At 43.2% G+C, this 23,006-nt stretch overlaps 1 protein-coding gene across 6 annotated transcripts in view; it reads left to right on the top strand.

Moving 5' to 3' along the window:
* Nucleotides 1-23,006, top strand: part of CELF6 (CUGBP Elav-like family member 6) — a 31,430-nt gene that overhangs the window by 5,182 nt on the left and 3,242 nt on the right. For 2 of the 6 annotated variants that reach the window (XM_079122890.1, XM_079122895.1), the window contains exons 3-10: nucleotides 8,025-8,073; nucleotides 21,274-21,402; nucleotides 21,511-21,590; nucleotides 21,762-21,905; nucleotides 22,024-22,156; nucleotides 22,240-22,386; nucleotides 22,598-22,660; nucleotides 22,893-22,973. In XM_079122890.1, coding sequence (XP_078979016.1) covers nucleotides 8,025-8,073; nucleotides 21,274-21,402; nucleotides 21,511-21,590; nucleotides 21,762-21,905; nucleotides 22,024-22,156; nucleotides 22,240-22,386; nucleotides 22,598-22,660; nucleotides 22,893-22,973 — 826 coding nt within the window. The remainder of the gene's footprint in view (nucleotides 1-8,024; nucleotides 8,074-21,273; nucleotides 21,403-21,510; nucleotides 21,591-21,761; nucleotides 21,906-22,023; nucleotides 22,157-22,239; nucleotides 22,387-22,597; nucleotides 22,661-22,892; nucleotides 22,974-23,006) is intronic. The other 4 variants (XM_079122892.1, XM_079122891.1, XM_079122893.1 and 1 more) reach the window with 4 other exon arrangements.

The raw sequence follows: 23,006 nt of genomic DNA, 5'->3' as shown, positions 1-23,006 counted from the left end.
GTTACCAAGATCAAGTCATCCTGCTAAGCTTCATTTTCTCTTACCCCATGAGTGGTATGTCTAGAACAAGAGAACTATTTAAATGCCACGGGCAGGCCAAACCTGGGACTTAGGTCCATTCGAGGTCTCAAAGTTAAGAGAGTTATTATCTTACCAGGAAGAGATCAGGGTGGAGTGAAGGCATAAAACATACCTTGGGGTGATAATTTGAAGGAATTGAGGATATGTAGCAGGGAAGATAGTTTAACTGATACTTTAATAGGGAGGCATCACAACACAATAAGTAAGAATACTGGTTTTCAAGTCTTACAGACCTAGATTGCAATATCAGCTCTGCCATTTACTTACACTCTTGAGCTTCAGTGTCCTCATTGATAAGGAATGAGTACTAACACCTCGTTCACTGGACTATAGAGAGAATAAATTGAGGCTTAGCAAGTGCAGATTGATATCTCAAGAAGTGTGACTGCTGCGGTGGGCAGGTGACTGCCTTCAGATTCTGAAGAGGGATTTGGTTTTCTACATGTGCCCCAGATGTCAGGATCAGAATCAGGGAGTATAAGGAGCAGATACTAGTGTCAGTTCAGTATAATGAAGTCACATCTATGAACTGAAGCTGTCCAGCAATGGAATAAGCTTTACCAAGAACCGATTGAGCTGTTGGTGGGGTGTCAGATCCTAGAACCAATCTTAGTAACTGAAGCAATTTGAGCCTCACTTCTGGGGATTCAGTGCCAAATAATACCAACCCAACACCATCACCAGTGCTCTGTATGCAGACTGTAGAGTCAGACAGCCCTGTGACCTTGGCAAGTCTCTACTGTTATGTCTAAGTTTCTTTATCTGTAAGATTGAACTCATAGGGTTATAATGGTTATGTGAGCTAAATCATATAAAGTGCTTAGCACAATTATTGGCAAAAAATAAGCTCTCAATACAGGCTAGCTGGTGTTAGTAGTAGCACTAACAGTAACAGCAGCATTAGTTGAAGTAGGAGAAGTCATCATGTATCTTACTGTGGGAGGAAATGACTTCTGCTGCTAGAACTCAGAGTCAGTGAGACAAACTAACATCCATGTGAGCAACAGCATGGTAAAGGTGCAGAGACAAAAAGAACAGGTGGATGTGAAATGGAGTGGGACCATGGGGGAGGGCCCACAGGAGTATGGGCCAGGCTGGAGAGATCTGCAGACGGCATCAGTTGAAGAGGAAACTTTGAGTGCCAGGCTGAAGGATTTGGACTTTACCCTAAAATTCAATGGGAGGCATACACACACAAAAATAGTAAGATGAACTTTTGGATAAAAATCTTCTCAACAGCTGGGCACAGTGGCACATGCCTGTAACCCCAGCAGCTCAGGAGGCTGAGGCAGGAGGATCATGAGTTAAAAGTCAGCCTCAGCAACTCCAGCAAGACCCTGTCTCAAAATAAAATATAAAAAAGGACTGGGAATGTAGCTCAGTGGTTTAAGTATCCTTGGGTTTAGTCCCTGATAAAAAGAGGTGGGGGAGGGAGAAAAAGAAAAGAAAAGAAAATCAACAAACCACAGGGCTCCACTAGATGAAAGGTGCCTGGAGAGCTCTATAAAGATGAGAGCAACTGAGATAAGGACTATGAAGCCTGAGAATACTGAGAGAACGGCTGGGGAGGCAAACAATGATAACAATTAACAGTTATTGATATGGGTATTTATGGTGCTTTACATGTTCTAAGTCATATAATCCTCTGTGTAGAAAGTATTGTTATTGGCATTTCCATTTCACACACAAAAAAGGAAACTGAATCTTAAAGATCAAGTGACTTGCCCAAGGTCTTGTAACTACTAATGGGAAGATCTGGGCTCTGAGTAGTTAGTTTGGTTCCACGACTCATTCACTTAACTTCTGCACTGTTACGGGAGTCAACCTAGTGGCAGACAGGAATCTTAGGTATTGAGAGAATGCCAGCTGGGGACATCCTCTCACACCCGTCACACACCCTCTCACACCTCACACACTGCAGGCCTCTAGTGTGCCTCAGCTTCCTCTAGTTCTGCTAGGATTGGCTTTATTCATCTCCCCTCCACTTAACAAAGTGAAAATTAATATTTGATTATTCTCCTAAATGAAAATCAATGGCTGTGTTGGCCAGCCCCAGCAAGGTCCAGGCCATTAGTCTTTCCTCCCAACCTGTCAGGGGCAGCAGCAACTTTAGTCACCTGGATTCAGGCCCACCAGCTTGAGAAAAGAATGGGTGCCCAGCTCTCTAGAGGCACTGGGTCCTGGGCACAGCTGCCATCTGCTGGAGAAGTAGGGACAAGACTTCAATCTGGGCTCTTGCTGGAGTTAGGCAGAACTGTCCACATGGAAGGAGGAAAAGCTGAATCAACCCCCAAAGAGAAAGCCTGGATCTTCAGGGGTGATTTCATGGAGTCTGTTGGACTGAGACCTCCTCTTTGCTTCCTTCCACTTTCCCACTGCCAATTTCTATCACCTATCAAAGCTTGGTTCCCTACTCAGGACTTCTGTCAAACCTTAGTGATATGTCACACCTGGCCCCATCTCTGGTAGCCTCTTCCCCATGAACCTGGAGCTACTTCTGGCAGTCTTACTTCAGGCTTCGGAATCCACCCAAAGAGAGTGAGGCCAGTTTCAGCCCTACTTTCTGGGATTCCAAGAGTTCCCCCTTATTTATCTATCTTTCTGCCCATGATCTCTCTTCCTTGGGATACCAGTCCCTTCAAACACTGTGCAGGAGATAGACATAACTAAGTAGGGGAGTACACTTGCTTGTACAGGTTGTGCCCTGCACTAAACAGCTTGGGTGGAGAAGAAAAATGTAAACTAAAATTCAGCCATGGTTGATTGGCCAAACCATACATATTACTATTGCAAGGCTGTGTCCACCCAGAGGAAGGGGAACACTTTTTCTTATTTATTCCTCTGGATTGGGAGTTCTATTTTGTAATTCATACAAAGGCACTGTATGTGCCAGTAATCACACACAGAGAAGGAGTCATTCAGTGAGGGCCTTTGCCATCAAGGAGCTTCTAGCCCAGGAATAACTCAACATGTCTCATTGGGATTTACATTAGACATGTAAAAGAGGCATCAGGAGTGGAGAGGAAAGAGAAAATTTCCAAAGGATATGCATTCATTATGTGATTCATTATGTTTGAGGGTCTAAAGACCTAAAAGACAAAGAAATGCTGGGGAAAATATGAGAAGGGACAGGAAGATGTTCAGCAAAGAGGACTGAAACTGCCTGTGAATGGAGAGCATTGTGAATGAATTTTGACAGTCAATCGAAGATCTTGGGCTTTATCAGGAGGCTTACAAGGGAGGACGATAGTTGAATTTAAGAAAGGAAGAGTTAGGGACTGATATTTAAAAGATTTCTCTAGCTACAGAGTGCAGGTTGAGTTGAAGAAGGAGTAACACTGGAAGCAAGATGACCCTTTCAGACAGTGTCACTTGAGCGAAGGCTCACAATGATGTATGCTGGCCTAGAAGTGGGAATAAGGCAGGAACGTGGAAGACAGGGTGGACTTGAAAGCTGTAAGACATCCTTACATATAGTAGATCCAATGGGACTGGACAGTGAATTGAATTAGAGGAGTGAATGAGGAAAAAATAAGTACAAAAAGTGATGAAATTTGTGTTTGTTTTCTGATCTACTTTTTCCTGCATCTCATGACCCTTCTCCCAGACTCAGCAATGGTCTCTTCTCTGGAGTTTCTGATAAACTCTTTTATGGGAGGAAGGATCACTGAGGGTACAAATCCTGAGTGGAGAAGGAATAGTTGGCAGCAGGACAGAAAAATCAGAAGGGCTGAAGAGGGCATGCTGAGCACAAAGGCAGGAATTTTAGATAAGTCAAGCAATGAGTTGAGGTAAACTCTTGCTTTCCCTTCTACTTTCTGGATCAGAAGCACCAGGACCTTGTGCACGTCTGTGCCACCCACGACCTTTCCCTTCCATTGCCTGGAGTAGGTTGTTCTCTCCTCTCTGCCTTGATTTCCGAAGCAGACATGGGCCTGAACTCCGCCTGGGAAACTCTCAGGGGAATAGGTGTCCAGCTAGGGAAAGAACTCATTTGAAGTCCCACAGCAAATTCTTGGCTGAGGAGCTAATGCCCTCCTTTCCTCAAAGGGGAATCCAGATTACCTCATCAACTCCCAGATTCCTCCTTTGATGATGGCAGGAAGAAAGGCAGGTTAGAGTTGCCCAGGAAGCTCAAGTGGGCAACTCTCTTTCTCTTGGAGCTACACACAGAGTACCTAAATCCTGGCTGTCCTCCACAACCATTGTTCTATGGGGACTGGGGCTTAGAGCCCTGGGGAGCATTACTCTCTCCAATTATGTAACTCATCGTCTTGGGCTCACCTCCTTGGGACTTCCCTGCACTCCAAACTCCCAAGCAGTCAGCTTCCCCAATTCCTAAGCCGTAAACTTGAGTCAGCCTCACTCCTTCTCTCCCTTTGTCCTACATTCTAAAGAGCTATATAGACTATAGAATTTGTCCATGTACTTCTACCCTGGTCCAAATCCCCTCACTTTTTACCTTTATTGCTTGTTTTCCTATTTCTAAGCGCTCCCTTTCCAAGTCTTTCTCTGTACAGTGACAACTTATGGGATGCTCCATAAGACAAAATTGACAAAAATCATTCCCCTTCTTAAAGTCCTCCCCTGGATCCTTATTGCCTTTGAAATACAACAAAATCAAAATTCCTTGACATACTTTTCAGAGCCCTGACCTGGCCCCTGCCTGCATTTCAGTTTCCATCAAAATACACACACACACACACACACACACACACACACACACACACCAAATAAATGAACAAAAAAAACTGATCATATATGATGTACCTGCTAATATCTAGCCATTGTCATTTTCACCACAATCCTGAGAGACAGGACCATGATTCTGCTCTTTACAACTGGGGAAACTGAAGCTCAGAGACCTTGAAGAAGTTGCCAGTAATGTCCCCAGGATTTAAATCCACATCTGACTCAGAAGCAATTTGCCCTACCCTGGCTTTGTCTGTGCCAGATGCCAGGAGCCTTGCTCCTTCAGACTTGCACTCCATATTCCAGACAGCTAGAGTGCTCACCTGTCAACCCTATCTCTCCAGTAATCTCCACATGGCCAGTGACCCTAGTCCCGCAAGACCCATGTCAAAAACTGCTTCCTCAAGGAGCTCTTCCTGAGTTGAGTGAGCCTTTCCAGCTGGAGTCAGTCTAGTCCACAGCTCTTCACCTTGCAGTCAAGGCCTTATTATTTGTGTTCCTGTCTTAAGAATGGAGTTGAGCAGCACAATACAAAATCCTGGACTTCCCTTGTCAGACACAAAACTGGGAGAAAATCTCAGCTCTACACTCACTCGTCACGTGATATCAGACAAGCGATTTAATTTCTTCAGCCTCAGTTTTCTCATCTGCAATATGGGGACAATGGTATTACCTTACTGAACAGTTGAAAAGATATGGAGACAATATATGTAAAGTGCCAAAAAAAAAGGGTCTGACACATGATAGGTTCAGAAATGGTAATGTTATCTTTCTCTCTCTGAGCTGCTGAGGAGAGGGTCCCCATCTAGGTCATCACTGTTTCCCCTGAAGAGTTCAACCTGGGACTTACCACAGAATTCAGGACATGCTTGTAGTATGCCTATGTGTTGAAGAGAGGCTTCCAGCCTGAAGACCTGGACCCTGCCAGGCCCATGAGGGAATGTGTATGAACTACTCAATGCCCACTCTTCATCAAAGGGTGGTAAAGTGGGTGGGAGGAGGGAAAGGGGCGTCCCCCAGAGCACCAGTGAGCACCATCTCCCAGGAAACCCAGCCTGGGAGGCAGCTGCCATGGAAACCACTGCTGTCACATGTGCTCATCACTCTAGGCTCCAGAGAGAAATTCTCAAGATCTATTTAAGAACTAATAAAATAATGATGGTCTTGCTCACCCTCACTGCCCTCCACCTAGACTTCTACCCCTCTCCTTCCCTACCAAGCTTCTCCCTGCTCCTCCTGCATCCTCTTCCTGCCCCTTCATCCCTTCATTTCCTTCCCATGCCCACCAGTAATTCTTTTTCCTTGCCCCTTTCTAGGTCTGTCTCTTACTTTCTTTCATAATTTCTGTCTTTCTGTGTTTCTTCATCTCTCCCTGTGTTTCTGCTTTCCATGGCTCTGTCTCTTGGTCTCTCCTCCACAATCACAGGTGGCCATGCTCAGGGACCGGTCCTGTCCTCCTGGTCCCTGGTCCAGGCCAGTCCAGACCTGTCCAGCTCGCCCTGATCTGCTTGGATTGATCTGTCATCCCCTCTAGACTGCAACCTGAGTCCTGTCGGTGTCTCGGCCCCCACCCACAGCCTGGTACACTGCAGGTGCTATACCACCAGCGGGTGGGTGTGTCAGAGCCCTGGGTGGGAGGGGGATTGCGCTGGTTCAGGCTTGGCCTGTTTTCCTTTCCTTTCCTATTTTTTTTTTAAATAAATCCTCCCCACCCTCCTACCTCCAAATTTGATCCAAAGGAAATTGCTCAACTGTGACTGCCAGGGCGTTACCATGGTTACTGGGTAGCACTTGTGGCTATGGTAACAGGAAGCTGCCTGTTGTCTCGGCAACAAGCACATTGATAGGGGATGGAGTGGCCCCTGATTGGTGCAGAAGCAGTGCATTTCCTGAGGGGAGGGGGTCAGATCATCACCTTCTCAGGCCAGATGGGCATCAGTACCCCTTCCTCCATGAACTGGAAGGCCGCTGTTCTTTCCTCCCGGCACTCAGCTGTCTTCCCCCAACAATAATTCCTCACATCCCACGCACCCAACTCTTGGCAGTTTACCAAGACCTTTTGCATCCCCATTACCTCATGTGATCCCCACAACACCCATGAGAGGAAGGTGAGATGGGGATTCAATCATGAATTCACTTAGGGTGGTTGGGGGATGGGAATGTGGGGGGTATATATTAAAATCACCGAGGAGTTTTTTCAAAGTATAAAATCCCCTAACTTACGAGTCTAATATGGTTCCCAGGTGATTCTTAACCACCTGTATAATCAGGGAACCCTTGATTTAAAAGGTGAAACTGGTTGGAGGGGGGAAAGCGATGGGATGGAGAAGTCAAGCTGCTTTCCAAGTTTAGAGCTTGGTGACTCGAAGGATCAGGTTTGGGTTAAAAAGATGAGCTTTGGTTTGGGTATGTTGAGTGGAAAATGCCAGTGGACCTTCCTAGTTAGGATGTCCAGCAAGATATTAAGCAGCTGGGAACATGGGTCTGAGGCTCAGGAGAGAATGTGGGCTGTCGATGCGGAGCTCTGAGTCATCCTTGTACGGATAGTAGCTGAGGCTGTGGGTGTGGTTGGGACTATCTAGGAAACATAGGAAGAGTGAGACAGGCAAGGGCCCAGCAGAGTGCCTTCGTGAACTCCACCATCTTCAGGAGAAGAGAAGCCCAGGCAGGGGATGGAGCGGGTGAATTCAGAGACTATGGTGACACAAAAGCTTGGGAATGTTTTCTTTATTTGATGAATTGAATTTGAGAGAGAGGCTTACATAAAGTCAGACAACCATGAAGTGGCAGAGTTGGGGGTAGATATCACTAAATATGACTCCCATCTTATTTAATCTAAATAATACATAGCATTTTTGTCTCAGTTTTATACATAAAACACAAATGTGCAGTTTCAATTAAACCTTCTCACCCAATTCCTCTCACTCAAAGTCTTTGAGTCTAGGAGCCACGCAGACAGGCCTCACATAGCCCAGCCCAGAAACCAAAGCAGAGGAATCTATTTAATTGCCCATTCTACTCTATGCTTGTCACCAAGCTTCCTCCCACTCATCCCTTCAGGTTTCAGCACTTTCTAAATTTCTGAATTTAAGGAAGGATCTTGGAGAAAATCTACAATCCTAGTAGGAGTGGGGGAGTGTAGAGTTGAAAGGCACTAGGGCTCAGATCCTGAGGAGTCCAGGGAAAGAGAAATGGGGCCCCAGCACCAAGCCGGTCATACTGAATGGGTGTGTTGGTCCAATGTCTTTCAGATGAATCGTCCGATCCAAGTGAAGCCGGCTGCCAGTGAGGGCCGAGGAGGTAACTTTCCTGTCTGCTGAACCTCAGGGTATCACCCATGTAAGGGATGGTGGGCCCACTCCTAGAGTCAGTCCTACCCACGGCTTATTAATAAATCCCCCCTAGGTCAGGGGCCCAGAGTTGCTCAGCACCAGAAACAGCTCAGCTATCCCAGTTTAGACTGAGGAGGAAATGGTGTTCTGGGGAGCCCAAACCAGAAGAGGCAGAAAAGGCAAAATCAGATGCTGGGGACAGAGGAAGGGAGTTTTTGCCACCTTATCTTTGGAGAGCAGTCACTCCTGTTTTGCCAGGTAGAAATTACATGTATGTCTGAAAAATCAGGCTGGGGTTGTTCTGCATTTCCAGATTCTTCTGATTCCAGAGAATCAGTCCATTCTGGGTTGAGGCCATTTATTCCTTCACAGTAATTGCCTGGTTAATCACGGTAAAAGATGAGGCTGGGATGACAGGCTTTGGTAGCCATGGTAAGGAACTTGACTCTATACTGAGGACAACAGAAAATCTGTGAAAGTTTTTTGGCTGCTCTATTTCCTGGTAGAGAGATTACCTCTCCTTATGAATGGGAGTGGTAGAGATACAGACTACCAGCTGGATTCTGGTCAGCTGCCTTGCTGGAAGGCAGTGTTGACTTCTTTTGTTAGTTCTTGGTGTCTTTCTCACCCTTCAGTCTTGTATCATCCCAGGATATCTGCCTATAGCATATTCCTTATTGATGTCTGTTGCCTCTACCTTGAGTAAGACTCTCTCCATGTCTTGCCCAAATCAACCATGGCCTTATTAGATGAAAGAAGCTGCCCAAGATCAGGAAGAGAACAGAACCCAATTGAGATAAACATTTATTGACCCCTACTAAGTCTTCACACCTTTTCAGACTTCAGTTCAATGTCCACACCCACAAGGGGCTCTAGTAGTTTCATGGTTCCATTGTGGAATATTGCCTTCATCTATTTAGATTCTCTGGTCTTTACTCTCTTATTCTTGATCTCTGATCAAGATGCTACACCCCCGACTTTGTCTTGGAGAAATATTTTCAAGTCTCCTCTCCTCTCCTTCCCCCACCTCTCTTTCTACATACACACACACACACACACACACACACACACACACACACACACCACATCCTCCTTTCCCATATCATTCTTGCCAGTCAGATTTTTGAGATGTTCTAGACTGTATAAAAATCCTGTGAATCACATGCCTTAAGAATTTCTACTCCTTGGGAAGCTCTGTTAGGCATCCAGGACACTGTTGGCCATATTCTAAGCCCCATCTGCAAAAACACAAGATAGTCCCACAGATAAGTCACCTAAAAGTAAATTAGTAAGCTGAGAAGCAGACGGTTGATCTGTAGTTCATCTAAACATCCAACCAACATCTTCTGAGTAACTTCCTACACATAAAGAATACAAAATGAGCAAGGCAGTCCTGGCACTTGACCTCATGGAGGTCCAAGGCTATGAGGACAAATAAACAAGGGGTCACAATTGGGTGTGATCAATGTTTCTCAAGGGGAAGTGCAAGGGGGATTATGGGATTACAAACAAGGTGTACTTAACCCCCTCTGGGAGGTCAAGATGAGCTCTCAGAGGTCATAAAATTTAGTAACTAGTTAGATAAAGGAGGAGTAAGGGAGCATGTGTCTCAAGCAGAGGATGTTCAAAGGCCTCGGAACTTGAGGCAACTTAGGAGTCTTCTTCAGGAACTGAATCTACAGTGGCAGGACACTCTCACTGTATGGAGTCCCACACATCCATCAGCATTACAGCAGTTGAACAAAGGAGATCTCCATGCCAATAATGCTTCTTATTGACCTCATGGCATCAGTGAGAGTGCTATAATTTTCTTCCTCCTTTTTGTACATATTATTGACAAATTCTATACATGTGACATCCCACCTATATACCTATTCAGATTCAAAGCAGATCAAGAGAGCAGGAAAAGGAAATCTAGCTGAACAGAGGGCTATTTTGCAGTTGAATTCGTAACTTTAGAATTTATGTGTTATACAGATTTTGTGGGGGGTGGTTAATGGGGATTGAAGCCAGGAGTGCTCTACTACTAAGCCAAATACCCAACCCTTTTTAAAAATTTTATTTTGACAAAGGGTCTCACTAAATTGCCCAGAAGTTCTTGAACTTGAGATTCCCTTGCCTCAACCTCCCAAGTTGCGAGGATTTACAGTTTACACACATATGTCTTGACAAGTAATGCCTCTTTAAGTAGTATGCATTCTAAATGTATCCATAAATAATCCTTAAAAGTTTACATGGCCAGATATCTCAATTCCTCTAGAGGAGGTATATAATTAAGTCTTGTAGAATAGTTGGGCTTTTATAATTTAAAAGTATGTTATTACTAACTGATCTGTTATATAATCTTTTTACTAATCAAAATGTGTTTCTTCAGTGCTATCATATACCTCTTCTAACACGAGTTCAAAATCTGCTGAATTTTAACACAACTTAATACTTGAGAAACTCAATTTTTAAGATGATCTTAAATTTTTGCTTTTGAAATGTAACAATTGACACGTGTGGGACAGCCTATCCCATTCAAGTCCTACTTATGTACCCCAAACATTCTATAAACTTAGAATTAATGGTCACACCCATGCTGATATTTTTAAGCCAGGGAACCTGCATATTTTTATTATCCCTTAAATTAAAGTCATTAGTTTACAGATTATTAATAATGGATTCTATATCTGATGAGGATAGTGGTATCAATGAAACCTTAGTTTAAGGAATATCAAAACAAATATAATCTTCCAAAATGCCACCATGTTCTTCTGGAAGGGATTATTGTATAATTTTTTTCTTTCCATAAAACAGGGACCAACAACTCAAGTACTACAGGAGCCCAGGTAGGTAACCCAAATGGGTGAGATTCTCATGACATAATGAAAATTCATATTTTAATTACATTAAATGTTGGCAACTATTTCAGCTTTTAAAATGAACTAGTATAGTGAGAGCCTAACCAAACCTATTGAATTTCTTTCTTTGACCCAAAGACTGCTATTTTTCCCCATCTGCCGTAAAGGAGTGTTCCATCTTGCACACGTGAGCTTTTGAATAAAAATAATTATCTTCTGTCTCTTGAATTTCAATGCCAATGCAAAAGAGTAGCAGTGTTCATATTTTAATCAATAAACATGAGATTTGTCATAGAATAACTATCATATGTGCCATATTTGAATTACTTTTAGAAATTATTGGTAACTCTTGGGAATTCAATGCCTACCACCCAATAACAACAGTATCTGCTCAATGGAAGGTGCGATGTTCTTATTCTTCCATGGCTGTCCCCCTACAGCCTTGGTGGTACTTTTCTCAGGGCCAGATGTGCACCCAGGCCTTCATAGACCATATTATTTTAATGTATCCCAGCCAGTTCATATAAATTCTGCAGCTAAATTTCATACTGTTCAGATATTCTGTCCTGTGTGCCCAAATTTTGCATTCTGTAGCAGTTACATGTTGAACCATACTTTTTTTTTTTCATACCAGGGATTGAACTTAGGGGCACTTAACCACTGAGACACATCCCCAACCCTATTTTGTATTTTATTTAGAAACAGGGTCTCACTGAGTTGCTTAGTGCCTCACTTTTGCTGAGGCCGGCTTTGAACACTCAATCCTCCTGCCTCAGCCTCCCAAGCTGCTGGGATTACAGGTGTGTGCCACTGCACACAGCTGAACAACATACTATTAAAGAAAAATGAATCTTATTTTCTAAAATGAATCAGATTTTTTCCTAACACAATAATGGTGCCCGTTTTTACATTAAACATACATAGTGTCAAAAACTTTTTCCTCAACATTTGGATGCATTTAAAGATGAATATTAAAATGTTTGGTTAGGCTGAGTGCAGTGGTACACCCATTGTCCCATCTAGTTGGGAGACTGAGGCAGGAAGATCACTTGAGCCCACGAGTTGGAGACCAGCCTGGGCAACAGCAAGATCCCATCTCAAAATTAAATAAGTAGCTGGATGCGGTGGCGCAAGCCTGTAATCCCAGTGGCTCGGGAGGCTGAGGCAGAAGGATCCCAAGTTCAAAGCCAGCCTCAGCAAAAGTGAGGCTCTAAGCAACCCAGTGAGACCCTGTATTTATTTTGTAAATAAAATACAAAATAGGGCTGAGGATGTGGCTCAGTGGTGGAGTGCCCCTGAGTTCAATCCCTGGTATCCCCCCACTTCAAATTAAATAAGTAAATAAATATCTGTCTACACAAAAATCCAAGATTCATGTATTTCAAAATATTAACCTCAGATTATCTGAGGGCAGAAGTTAGGATTGCCAAATTCCTCAGACAATTGTAACTAAATGAGTCTGTTTTATTTGCTTTCAGCATGGGATATGTTGTTGATTTTTCTTAACTTACATTACTTTGGAAACACTAATAATATGTTAAACTGTAAATACAGTATTAGAGTAAAAGTATTTTTTAGTCATAAGGCAAAATCTTCACAATTATCGAATGCCTGTATATTTTTCCTCTCATTCAGATTTCATAACATAGAATCAATAAATTCATAAATCACATTGGTGATTGCTCTGCTTGTTCCACTTTTCCAACTTGGCTGCATTTTTTATCCAATGAATGTATCCAAGATGCCTAAGATATAGTAATAGGTTAAGTAATCAATTGGTGTACTCTTTCCACTTTAGATTTTTTATTTTTAATTGTTTTTAAGTACTAGTAGTACTACTACTACTGGGGATTGAACCCAAAGCCTGGTACATGCTAGGCAAGCAGTGTACCTCTGAACTACACCCCCAGTTCTATTTATTTATTTATTCATTCATTCATTCATTCATTCATTCATTCATTCATTCATTGGTACTGAGGATTGAACCCTGGGACACTCAACCACTGGGCCACATCCCCAGCCCTTTTTTGTATTTTATTTAGATACAGGGTTTCACTGAGTTGCTTAGGGCTTTGCTAAGTTGCTGAAGATGGCTTGGAACCACGATCCTCCTGCCTCAGCCTCTTGAGCTGCTGGGATTACAGGCATGCGCCACCATGCCCAGCTCCCAACCCTATTTATTTTATTTTGAAACATGGTCTCCCTAAATTGTCCAGGCTAGCTTCCAGCTTGGGATCTTCCTGCCTCAGCTTCCCAGATCACTGGAATTACAGGTGTGTCACTGGGCTCAGCTATTTTTTTTTTTTACCTTCAAATTTAAAACATTCTCTGAGGATATTAAAATATACTTAGAGGCATCTCTTTTTCATTTCTATTTGTTTATTTATTTTTATTTATATTTATTTTGTGGTGCTGGGGATTGAACACAGGACCTTGTGCTTGCAAGGCAAGCACTCTACCAACTGAACTATATCCCTAGCTTTATTTGTTTATTTTTTGAGATGGTTCTCATTATGTTGCCTAGACTGGCCTTGAACTTGTGATCTTCTTACCTCAGTCTCCCAAGTAGCTGGGATTATTACAGGTGTGCACCATACCACCTGAATTTTGCATCTCTTTTTTAATCTTGAAATTTGATTTAACTCAAAAGTCAATTATCTGTTTTCACATTATCCCTCCTATCAACATCCTATAATTAAATAATTTCTGCCTGAATTTGCAAGGAGTTGCTTATGTATCAGTCTTGATTTTTTAATAATAAGCATATATTATTATCTATCTTTTCTAAATTCTTTCTAGGATTCCACTTTATTTAGTGTCTAACAATGTAGCTTAGTGGTAGAGCACTTATCTAGTATGTGTGAGGCCATGGGTTCAATCCCTAGTACCACCTGCCAAAAATCAACAACAACAACAACAACAACAACAAAATTAATGTAACTAATGTAATGTAATGTTTGAATTAAATTGATTATTTTTCTCTTTTTTTGTGGTTCTGAGGATTGAATTCAGGGCCTTGCTATAGCCCCAACCCTAAAGATGAATTGTGAGGTAGAATTTTCAGAGTTTTATAATACTGGAACATATTATCTGACTTAAATAAGACATGGACCTTAGCAACAACCATTTTATACAATTGGTTGACAGACATATCTGTCTTTGGTCTTAATATTTAATTCTACAAAGTACTTTTTCCAGGAAGACCTGACGAGGTAGGTTTCACAGGAATGCTTGAGACTTTGCTCAAGTTAACTCTTCACTTCCTGAAATATGTTCTTCCTCAGGCGGTAAAGAGAGGCGCTCTTCTGCAGTTTTAGAGCAGGTCACCCAAAGCTGATTGTGGTAACTCTTTTAAGTCAAGGCCTTGGGAAACTCTGGCAAGCCTTCTATAATGATACTGTCTTTCAGGTATAGATGTGCAGCCTGCAAAAGGAAAATGCATCTCTAGAAGCTAAGATTTTTTTCTTTTAAAGGGAACAAGGTAGGATTAGTCCATCTTTTTCACCTCTTGGCTTTCCTGGATCAGGATGAAAGGACAGTGGAATTTCTTGTTCTGTTTCTTGCTCCAGGACTCTTTGCGGCAGTCTTCCTTAAAACCTGTCTTTATTTTTTATTTTTATTTTTTTGGTAATGGAGACCAAACTCAGAGGCATTTTGCCACTGAGCCGTATCCCCAGTCCTTTTTATTTTTTATTTTGAGGCAGGATCTCATGAAGTTGCTTATGGCCTTGTTTGGTTGCTGAGGTTGGCTTTGAACTTGAGATCCTCCTTCCTTAGCCACTTGAGTTGCTGGGATTACTGGCATATGCCACTGTGCCTGGCTCCTTCTTTATTTTTTAATAGTACAGTACACAAAGTGTGAAATTTACTGTCAGGCACTTTAAGTGTACATATTTAAGTGTGTTAAGTATATTCACATTTTTGTGCTATCAGTCCCTGGAACTTTTTCATCTTGCAAAACTGAAACCTATACTCATTAAACAACTCCCCATTTCCCCCTCCCTCTAGCCTCTGGTGATCGCTACTCTGCTTTCTGTTTCTATGAGTTTAACTTCTCTAGATACCTCATGGAAGTGAAATTGTACAGTATTTGTCTTTTTTGACTATCTTATTTCACTTAGTATGTCTTCAAGGTTCAGTCTTGTAATAGGATGTGCAAGATTTCCCTTTCCTTTGTTGCTGTTGTAGATGGAAACAATATCTTTATTCTATTTATTTATTTTTATGTGACGCCAAGGATGGAACCCAGTTCCTCACACATGCTAGGCAAGTGCTCTACCACTGAGCTACAACCCCAGCCCTCCCTTCTTTCTTAAAGCTGAGTAATAGTACATTGTATGTGTTTATCACATTTTGTTAATTCATTGTTGGTGAACATTTGGGTTGCTTTTCCCCTTTGGTTATTGTGAAAAATGTTATTATGAGTAGGAGTATGCAAATATTTCATTAAGACCCTGATATCTCAGAAGACAAATATTGCATGATCTCATCTAGGAGTGGAATTCATAGAAGTAGAGAGTAAAATGGTGGTCAACAGAAGTGGATGGGAGGGGAGAATGGAGAAAAGAGAAGATGTTGGTCAAAGGGTGGAAGTTTCAGTTAAACAGGAAGAAAAAGTTTTGGTGATCTATCGCACAGCATTGCAACCATAATTAATAATAATGTACAGTACATTTCAGAATTAGAATTTAATCATTTTCACCATAGAAGAGTTGAGTAGTTGAGGCAATGAATATGTTAAGTAGCTTAATTTAATCATTCCACTATATATATATATATATACACATACATATATATATATAACATATATATAAAACATATATATAAACATCACATAGTATCCCATAGTATCCCATAAGTATATAAATTATTACTTTTTTTTGTGGTGCTGGGGATTGAACCCAGGGTCTTGTACTTGCAAAAAATTATTACTTTTTTAAAGTTCTAAAAAAGACTTTGCTTTCAATACTTTGGGACATATACCCAAAAAAGTTATTGATGAATTATATAGTAATTATATTTTTATTTTTTGAGGAACTGCTATACTGTTTTCCATTTTGATTTCCCAACAACAGTGCACAAAGATTCCAATTTCTCAACACCCTTACTAATATTTGTTATTTTTTCTATTTTTTAATAGCAGTTACTCTAATGGGTGTGAAATGATACCTCATTATAGTTAAAAAAAATTTTTTTAGTTGTATATGGACACAATCCCTTTATTTTATTTATTCACTTTATGTGGTGCTGAGGATTGAACCCAGTACCTCACACATACAAGGCAAGTGCCCTACCTCTAAGCCACGATCTCAATCCTCATTATAGTTTTGATTTTGCATTTCTGTAATGATTAGTGATGTTTAGCATCTTTTCATATGTTTGTTGCTCATTCATACATCTTCTTTAAAGAAATGTCAAGTCCTTTGCCTATTTTTAATCACAATTTTTGTTATTGTTATGATTGAGTTTTAGGAGTTCTTTACATATTCTGGATATTAAAACTTTCAGATATATTATTTGCAGATGTTTTTCTCATTTCATAAGTTGCCTTTTCACCCCACTAATGGTATCCTTTTATGCACCGAAGCTTTTGATATTGATGTAGCCCAAGTTGCCTGTGCTTTTTTTGTTGTTGCCATGTCCAGAAAATAATTGCCAAATCCAACATCATGAAGTTTTCCACTGGTTTTAAGTGTTCTATGTTTTTAGCTCTTATATTTAGGACTTTGATACTTTTCAATTAATTTTTGTATATGATGTAAGGTAAGGGTTTAACTTCATTCTTTTGCATGTGGATATCCAGTTTTCACATCCCCATTTATTGAAAGACTGTTCTTTCTTCATTGAATTGTCTTGGCATACTTGTTAAAAACCATTTGGTCATATATATGAGGATTTATGGGTTCTCTCTTCTATTCTCGTAGTCTATATTGGCTGTCTTTATGCCAGTACGATAGTTTCAATTACTGCAGCTTTGTAGTAGGTTTTGAAATTAGGGAATTGATCTTCTTTTTCAATATTTTTTGACATTTGGGGTTCCTTGATATTATGTATGAATTTTAGGATGGATTTTTCTATTTCTGAAAGAAAGGTCATTTGGATTTTGGAAGGGATTACATTAAACTTATAAATTGTTTTTAGTGGTGTTGCTACCTTAACAATATTAGGTCTTCCAATCCATGAACATGGGATGTCTTTCCATTTATTTTTGTCTTCTTTAATTCATTCCATCAAGTTTGTAGTTTCAGTGTACACGTATTTATAAATATTTTATTCTTCTTCATGCTATTGTAAATGGAATTGTTTATTTAATTTTCATTTCAGATTGTTAATGTATACAAATGCAACAGATTTTTGAGCATTGATTTTGTATCTTGCAACTTAGATGAATTCATTTATTTATTCTAATAGGCTTTGGGTTATTTGTTTTTAAAATTAAGGTCCTTTTTGGGGGCTGGGGAGATAGCTCAGTCGGTAGAGTGCTTGCCTTGTAAGCACAAGGCCCTGGGTTCGATCCCCAGCACCCAAAAAAAAAAAAAAAAAGGTCCTTTTTGATCTTTATCATATCAGGAGACTCTGCCTGTCCTGGATATTCCTTCATTCATTTTCTTTGTTTTCCTTGGTTTCTTCTACTGCACTCATCACTAATAACACCAGAGGAGAGGTTCTTTGCTGCCACCAGCAGGACTTTGTGAGATGGTATTTGGACTGAAAGGTGAACTAGTATTTTCAGGATAGGTTTGATGGTTGACACTCAAAGGCTGAGACCTTTCCCTACTCTGTCCCTACAATCATGACACCAAATCAACATGGAGGTGAGTGGGTATGAGGGGGTTTAGAAACCAGAAACTTGGACACCTCAGGCACAACCTCCTTTCTTGAACATCATCCTAGTGCTCTTTCTAAAGAAGATGAACTAGACTGACTTGGCTTGGATTTATGGACTTTTGAACCTATCATTTTCTGCATTATAATTCCTGACCCACATGACCATGATGAAAGGCATTTTCATGGAGGAGTCTATGTGAGCCTAAGCTACTTGTTTAGGTTTTAAAAAGATTTTAGAGAGGAACAAGGAGTACACATTAATTGAAAACAGGAAAATGCAGTTATACCATTCAACTGTATGGCTTTCCAACTATGTCTCATCTCCAGGCTGAGAGTGCCTTCCAATTCCTTCCACTCAAGGAAGATTGAACCTCCATGTCTGATATTCCCATCTTTAGATTGTGACCTACCCACAACCCATGGGATGCTCCTATTCAGATTTTTATGACTTGCCCCTTGTAGCATCCCCCTCTGCCCTCCCCTGGTACTGGATTGAACCCAGGGCCTTGCACATGCTAGGCAATATTGAGCCATATCCTTGACCCTTTTTATTTTGAGACAGCATCTCACTACATTGCCCAGACTGGCCTTGAACTTGCAATCTTCCTGCCTCAGCCTCCAGAGTAGCTGGGATTACAGGCATGGACCATAATGCCATGCTTGTTACATTCTCTTTTTACCAAACTGGTAGAGTTTGACCTAGAGGAGATTGTACATCTCTCTAGGTAGGCATCAATCAGTCCCACATCTTCAGGAATGTGAATTTGGAGGCTACTTTCAGGGATAGCCTGTACGTTCTTTGATCAGGTCTCTTGAGAAACTTATCTATTTCTGGATTACCTGAGGCTCGTGGTCACTGTGACCTAGCTCATGCTCCTGGCAAACATTATCAAATTTCTGTAAAGTAGAAAAGATAATACTACTTCCAAGGTAATATCTAGGAAATAGGCAACATAGATTCTAGCCCATTATAGGTGATCATTTCAGTGTCAAGTCCTGTGTAGCCCAGTGGTCCAGAACCATAGGGTCAGTGCTTTGACATGAAAATGGAAATTCTTAATTCAATGTAGTCTCATTGGAGAAAAAGGATCAGAGAATTTCATGGGCTATGACATGAGCTTCAGCTGACCATCATAAGCAGAAACAGCAACAAGGGGAAGCACAAATGAAGGATCAGATTGTTATTTTCCATACAAACTTGTTTCTTGTGTTGGGAGCTTCATCTCAGCCTGTGATCTCTCTCCTTACATATGGGCTAATAGGATTCTGGTCCACATGGCATGACATCTTATCTGGGGACCATCAATATCTTATAGACCCTACCCAATAACACATCCTCTAGCTACATTAGGACTCTGTGAACACTCTCATGACTGTGGATGTCCCCACGATCTTCTCTAGTCCTTTCTATGACTCTTGCTGTTACACTGTCATATTTTAGTGTCATAGCTCAGAACAGACCTGTTCCCCAATATCAAGGCAAAATCATGAACATTAGATTGGTTGAGATTCATGAAAGTCTTTTCTTGTTCTCTCAGGTTTCTGAACAGGATGATCTCAGATCCCCCTGCACACTATCTGGCACTCTATTCTTTATCATCTATGTTAATGGTTTCAAAGGGCTTTCCTTTGAGTCCCCTCTATGGGGTAATAGGGAAAGATTAAGCAGGAGGGACTTTAGTCCCCCTTTTCTGGCTTCAGTCAGAGAAGGTCTACTTTCCCCCTACATTTTGAGCCTCATCCTAATATTTTTATTGGAACAATGTATTCCACCACTTAAAAAAAGTTTGAGAAATCAAAGATCCATTCCAAGGGCAATATTCTGTGGCTAACACCCCCAGAAGCAAAGAACACTCACTGAATTGTACTCTCACCACAAAAAGGTACATTCAGAATTTCAACCACAAGTGCATTATCCATCCCCTTCCCTGCAGGATCACTGGGAAGTACCTCTTTGGACAGAGGGTGGATTCTGCTGGAACACATTCTACCTGCCACATATGCACTGCAGCCTCTGCCCACCACACAGACACAGCATTGACAAACATTTCAGGATCCCCAGGGCAACTAAGGCCAAATCCCAAACAAACCACTTGAAATATGGACACACACCTATCCTTGTTGGGCTTCCCTCCATTGCTAACTTTGTTTAGTCTATACTTCCATTTCACTGTCATTGGGACTTCAGTTTGTGTCCCCCACCAGACTTGTTTTCCCTGCACACAGAATTCAAGGACCCCCATCTGCCTAACCAAGCTTGTCAAAGAGTAAAGGAGTTTACTATGTATTTTTTTTCTGAGCTCTAAGATCTTGAAGATGATGCCTGAAGCCAGATTTCCCCCACCCCTTCTCTTCTAATATGTATCACTCCATACATGGGCAAGCCCCATCCCAAATTCAGAGTGCAAAGAGGAGCTAGACTTAACCAGCAAGGTCAGTAGGCTGTACCTTCTATCCCAGGATCCTGGATAGTGTTGTAGAGGCCTAACTTGCTAGATATGCAGTTAAAACCTTGTTTCTAACCCTAGCCCTCCAGTTTTCTTCAGGGGAACACAGACTTAGCTTACAGTCTCTTTCCTGCAACTCTGCCACTCCCACAGCAAGTACACAGAGGGATCAGACTTTTTTTAAGATGGTCATCTAGGTCAATGGGCAGAATTTGCTTTTCCATAGTATGAACACTTGGGGAAAAGATCAGGGTAAGAGGACAAGGGAAGTCATGGAGGAGTTAACAGGTTTCAGAGAGGGTCCTGGAAGCTAGAGGATGGGATGTGTTGGTAGAAGTGGGAATTAAGGAAAGGGGTTAGAGATTCATCAAGTATAAAGGGGAAAATGCTAATGTTGGCAGCTCAGAAACCCAAGCTTCCTCTATAGGCCTTTGGGAAGCAACACCAGGTTGGATTTGGTGCTGGTGGTGAGGATGCATCATTCCACAGTTCAGTGTCTGAGGATGAGGCAGTAGAATAAAACAACTGTTTTCTGCTCTCTTAATTCCGAACTCTTCTTGATTTGAGCAGGAAGGGACATTAATTCTAGCCACTACTACCAGGCTGACCAGCAAAGGTGTACTTCTCTGGACCCAGTCTGAATACAAAGGCCTTCTCCGAGCACCCCTCCTCTAATACCTCCAGGAAGGTCTGAAACAGCATTTCTCAAACTAACAACAGAAAGGCTAAACATAAAATGATGCATATAGGGATCTACTGGCTCAAAGGTATCAAGACAGTATCACTCCCCACAAGAGCAACAATGAATCTTTCTGGGTTTCTCCAGGAACCAGGTTTTCCTGATGGAAATCTGAGCTGAGTTCCTTTCCTCTAGATCTACCTAGTCATCTTGCCCCTGAGAGACCCAACCTAGGAGCCCCAGGGCCTTCTCCTTTCCAACACTTCTTCCCTAAAAGCTAGACTGGTGAGCTACTTTCCCAAGCTCTTTAGTCTACTCTGGGGAGTCAAGGAAGACTTGGAGTCTCAGGTCATTCATGGCTTTGTCCCCAGAGGACCGGAAGCTGTTCGTGGGGATGCTGGGCAAGCAGCAGGGTGAGGAGGATGTCAGACGCCTGTTCCAGCCCTTCGGTCATATTGAGGAGTGCACAGTCCTGCGGAGTCCTGACGGCACCAGTAAAGGTGACCTAAACTGCCCACTGGGATTACCTGGTGACGTTTTCACAGTCTGGGCCACATGATCCTTTGGCCCCTCTGTCCTGAGCCACCCATCCCTCTATCCTGTCCCAGGCTGTGCTTTTGTCAAGTTCGGGAGTCAAGGGGAAGCTCAGGCGGCCATCCAGGGTCTGCACGGCAGTCGGACTATGGCGGTGAGGGCGGGTGCCTGGGCCAAGGGTGAGGCCAGTGGGGCGGGGATGGGTTTCTCCTCCCATATGTGCTCGGTACCCTGGGCCAAGGGCCTGATGGGAAAGGCGCTTGACCCAGAGACCGGGCTGGGGTCAGGACCAGTCACTGCGGCCTACCCTGCCCTACCCGTCCAGGGTGCCTCGTCCAGTCTCGTGGTCAAGCTGGCGGACACAGACCGCGAGCGAGCGCTGCGGCGGATGCAGCAGATGGCTGGCCAGCTGGGCGCCTTCCACCCGGCACCACTGCCGCTTGGGGCCTGTGGCGCCTACACCACGGCGGTAGGTGCCTGGCCTAGGCGGCACCAGTGGGCAGGTGGCTGGGCCAGGTTAGGGATTTGAGAGCCAAGGCAGCTGCCGGTTGCGAAACCCTCCAACACGCCCTTGTTCTTTCCCAAAGATCCTGCAGCACCAGGCGGCCCTGCTGGCAGCTGCACAGGGCCCAGGCCTAGGCCCAGTGGCTGCAGTGGCAGCCCAGATGCAGCACGTGGCGGCTTTCAGCCTGGTGGCTGCGCCACTGTTGCCTGCAACAGGTATGACTCCAGTACCCTGAAGCAGCAGCTGGGGAGGGGAGGGTGGCCCACAGCCTGACTCACACCTCTTTCACCACCAACAGCCAACTCTCAGCCCGGCAGCGGTCCTGGCGCTCTGGCCGGCCTTCCAGCAACCATTGGGGTCAATGGATTCGGCCCATTGACTCCCCAGACCAACGGGCAGCCAGGCTCCGACACTCTCTACAATAATGGGCTCTCCCCTTATCCAGGTGGGCCACCCCAACCCACCCCTCTCTGCCCAATTCTCCCTTCACTGGAGTAGTGAGCAGGGAATGGGGGGCAGGGCTCTGCTTTGGGGAAGGGACTCCTCCATCATCCCTGCTGCCTCTCACAACAGCCCACCACCTCCCACACTCCCTGTCTCTCACCTGCCCCTGCCCACCCGCCTTCACCATGGGCCTCGCGCCCCTCTCTCCCCAGCCCAGAGCCCTGGTGTGGCTGACCCCCTGCAGCAGGCCTACGCTGGGATGCACCACTATGCAGGTTTCACTTGGCGCTACGCGGCCTGGGGGGTTGAAGGGCCCCAGAAAGAAATAGGGGAGGTTTAGTCTCTGTTCTGAGGAGTGAACCCTCCCATCCAACTCACCCCACACCCCAAAAACCTCTCTTGGGACAAGGGTTACGGTAGACTGGTTTGAACTGATCAAAAATGGCCTGGGTCCTGTTTGGGGGATGGCTCCTGGGGATCATTGCCCACTCCCACCTCTGTCTCCAGCAGCCTATCCGTCGGCCTATGCCCCAGTGAGCACAGCTTTTCCCCAGCAGCCTTCAGCCCTGCCCCAGCAGCAAAGAGAAGGTGAGGGACTGGGGGCTGGAGATCAGAGCCTGG

Source organism: Sciurus vulgaris (genome assembly GCF_902686455.1).
Source record: "Sciurus vulgaris genome assembly, chromosome: 2".
NCBI classification, from domain to species: domain Eukaryota; kingdom Metazoa; phylum Chordata; class Mammalia; order Rodentia; family Sciuridae; genus Sciurus; species Sciurus vulgaris.
This window is presented reverse-complemented; position numbering and strand designations above follow the sequence as displayed.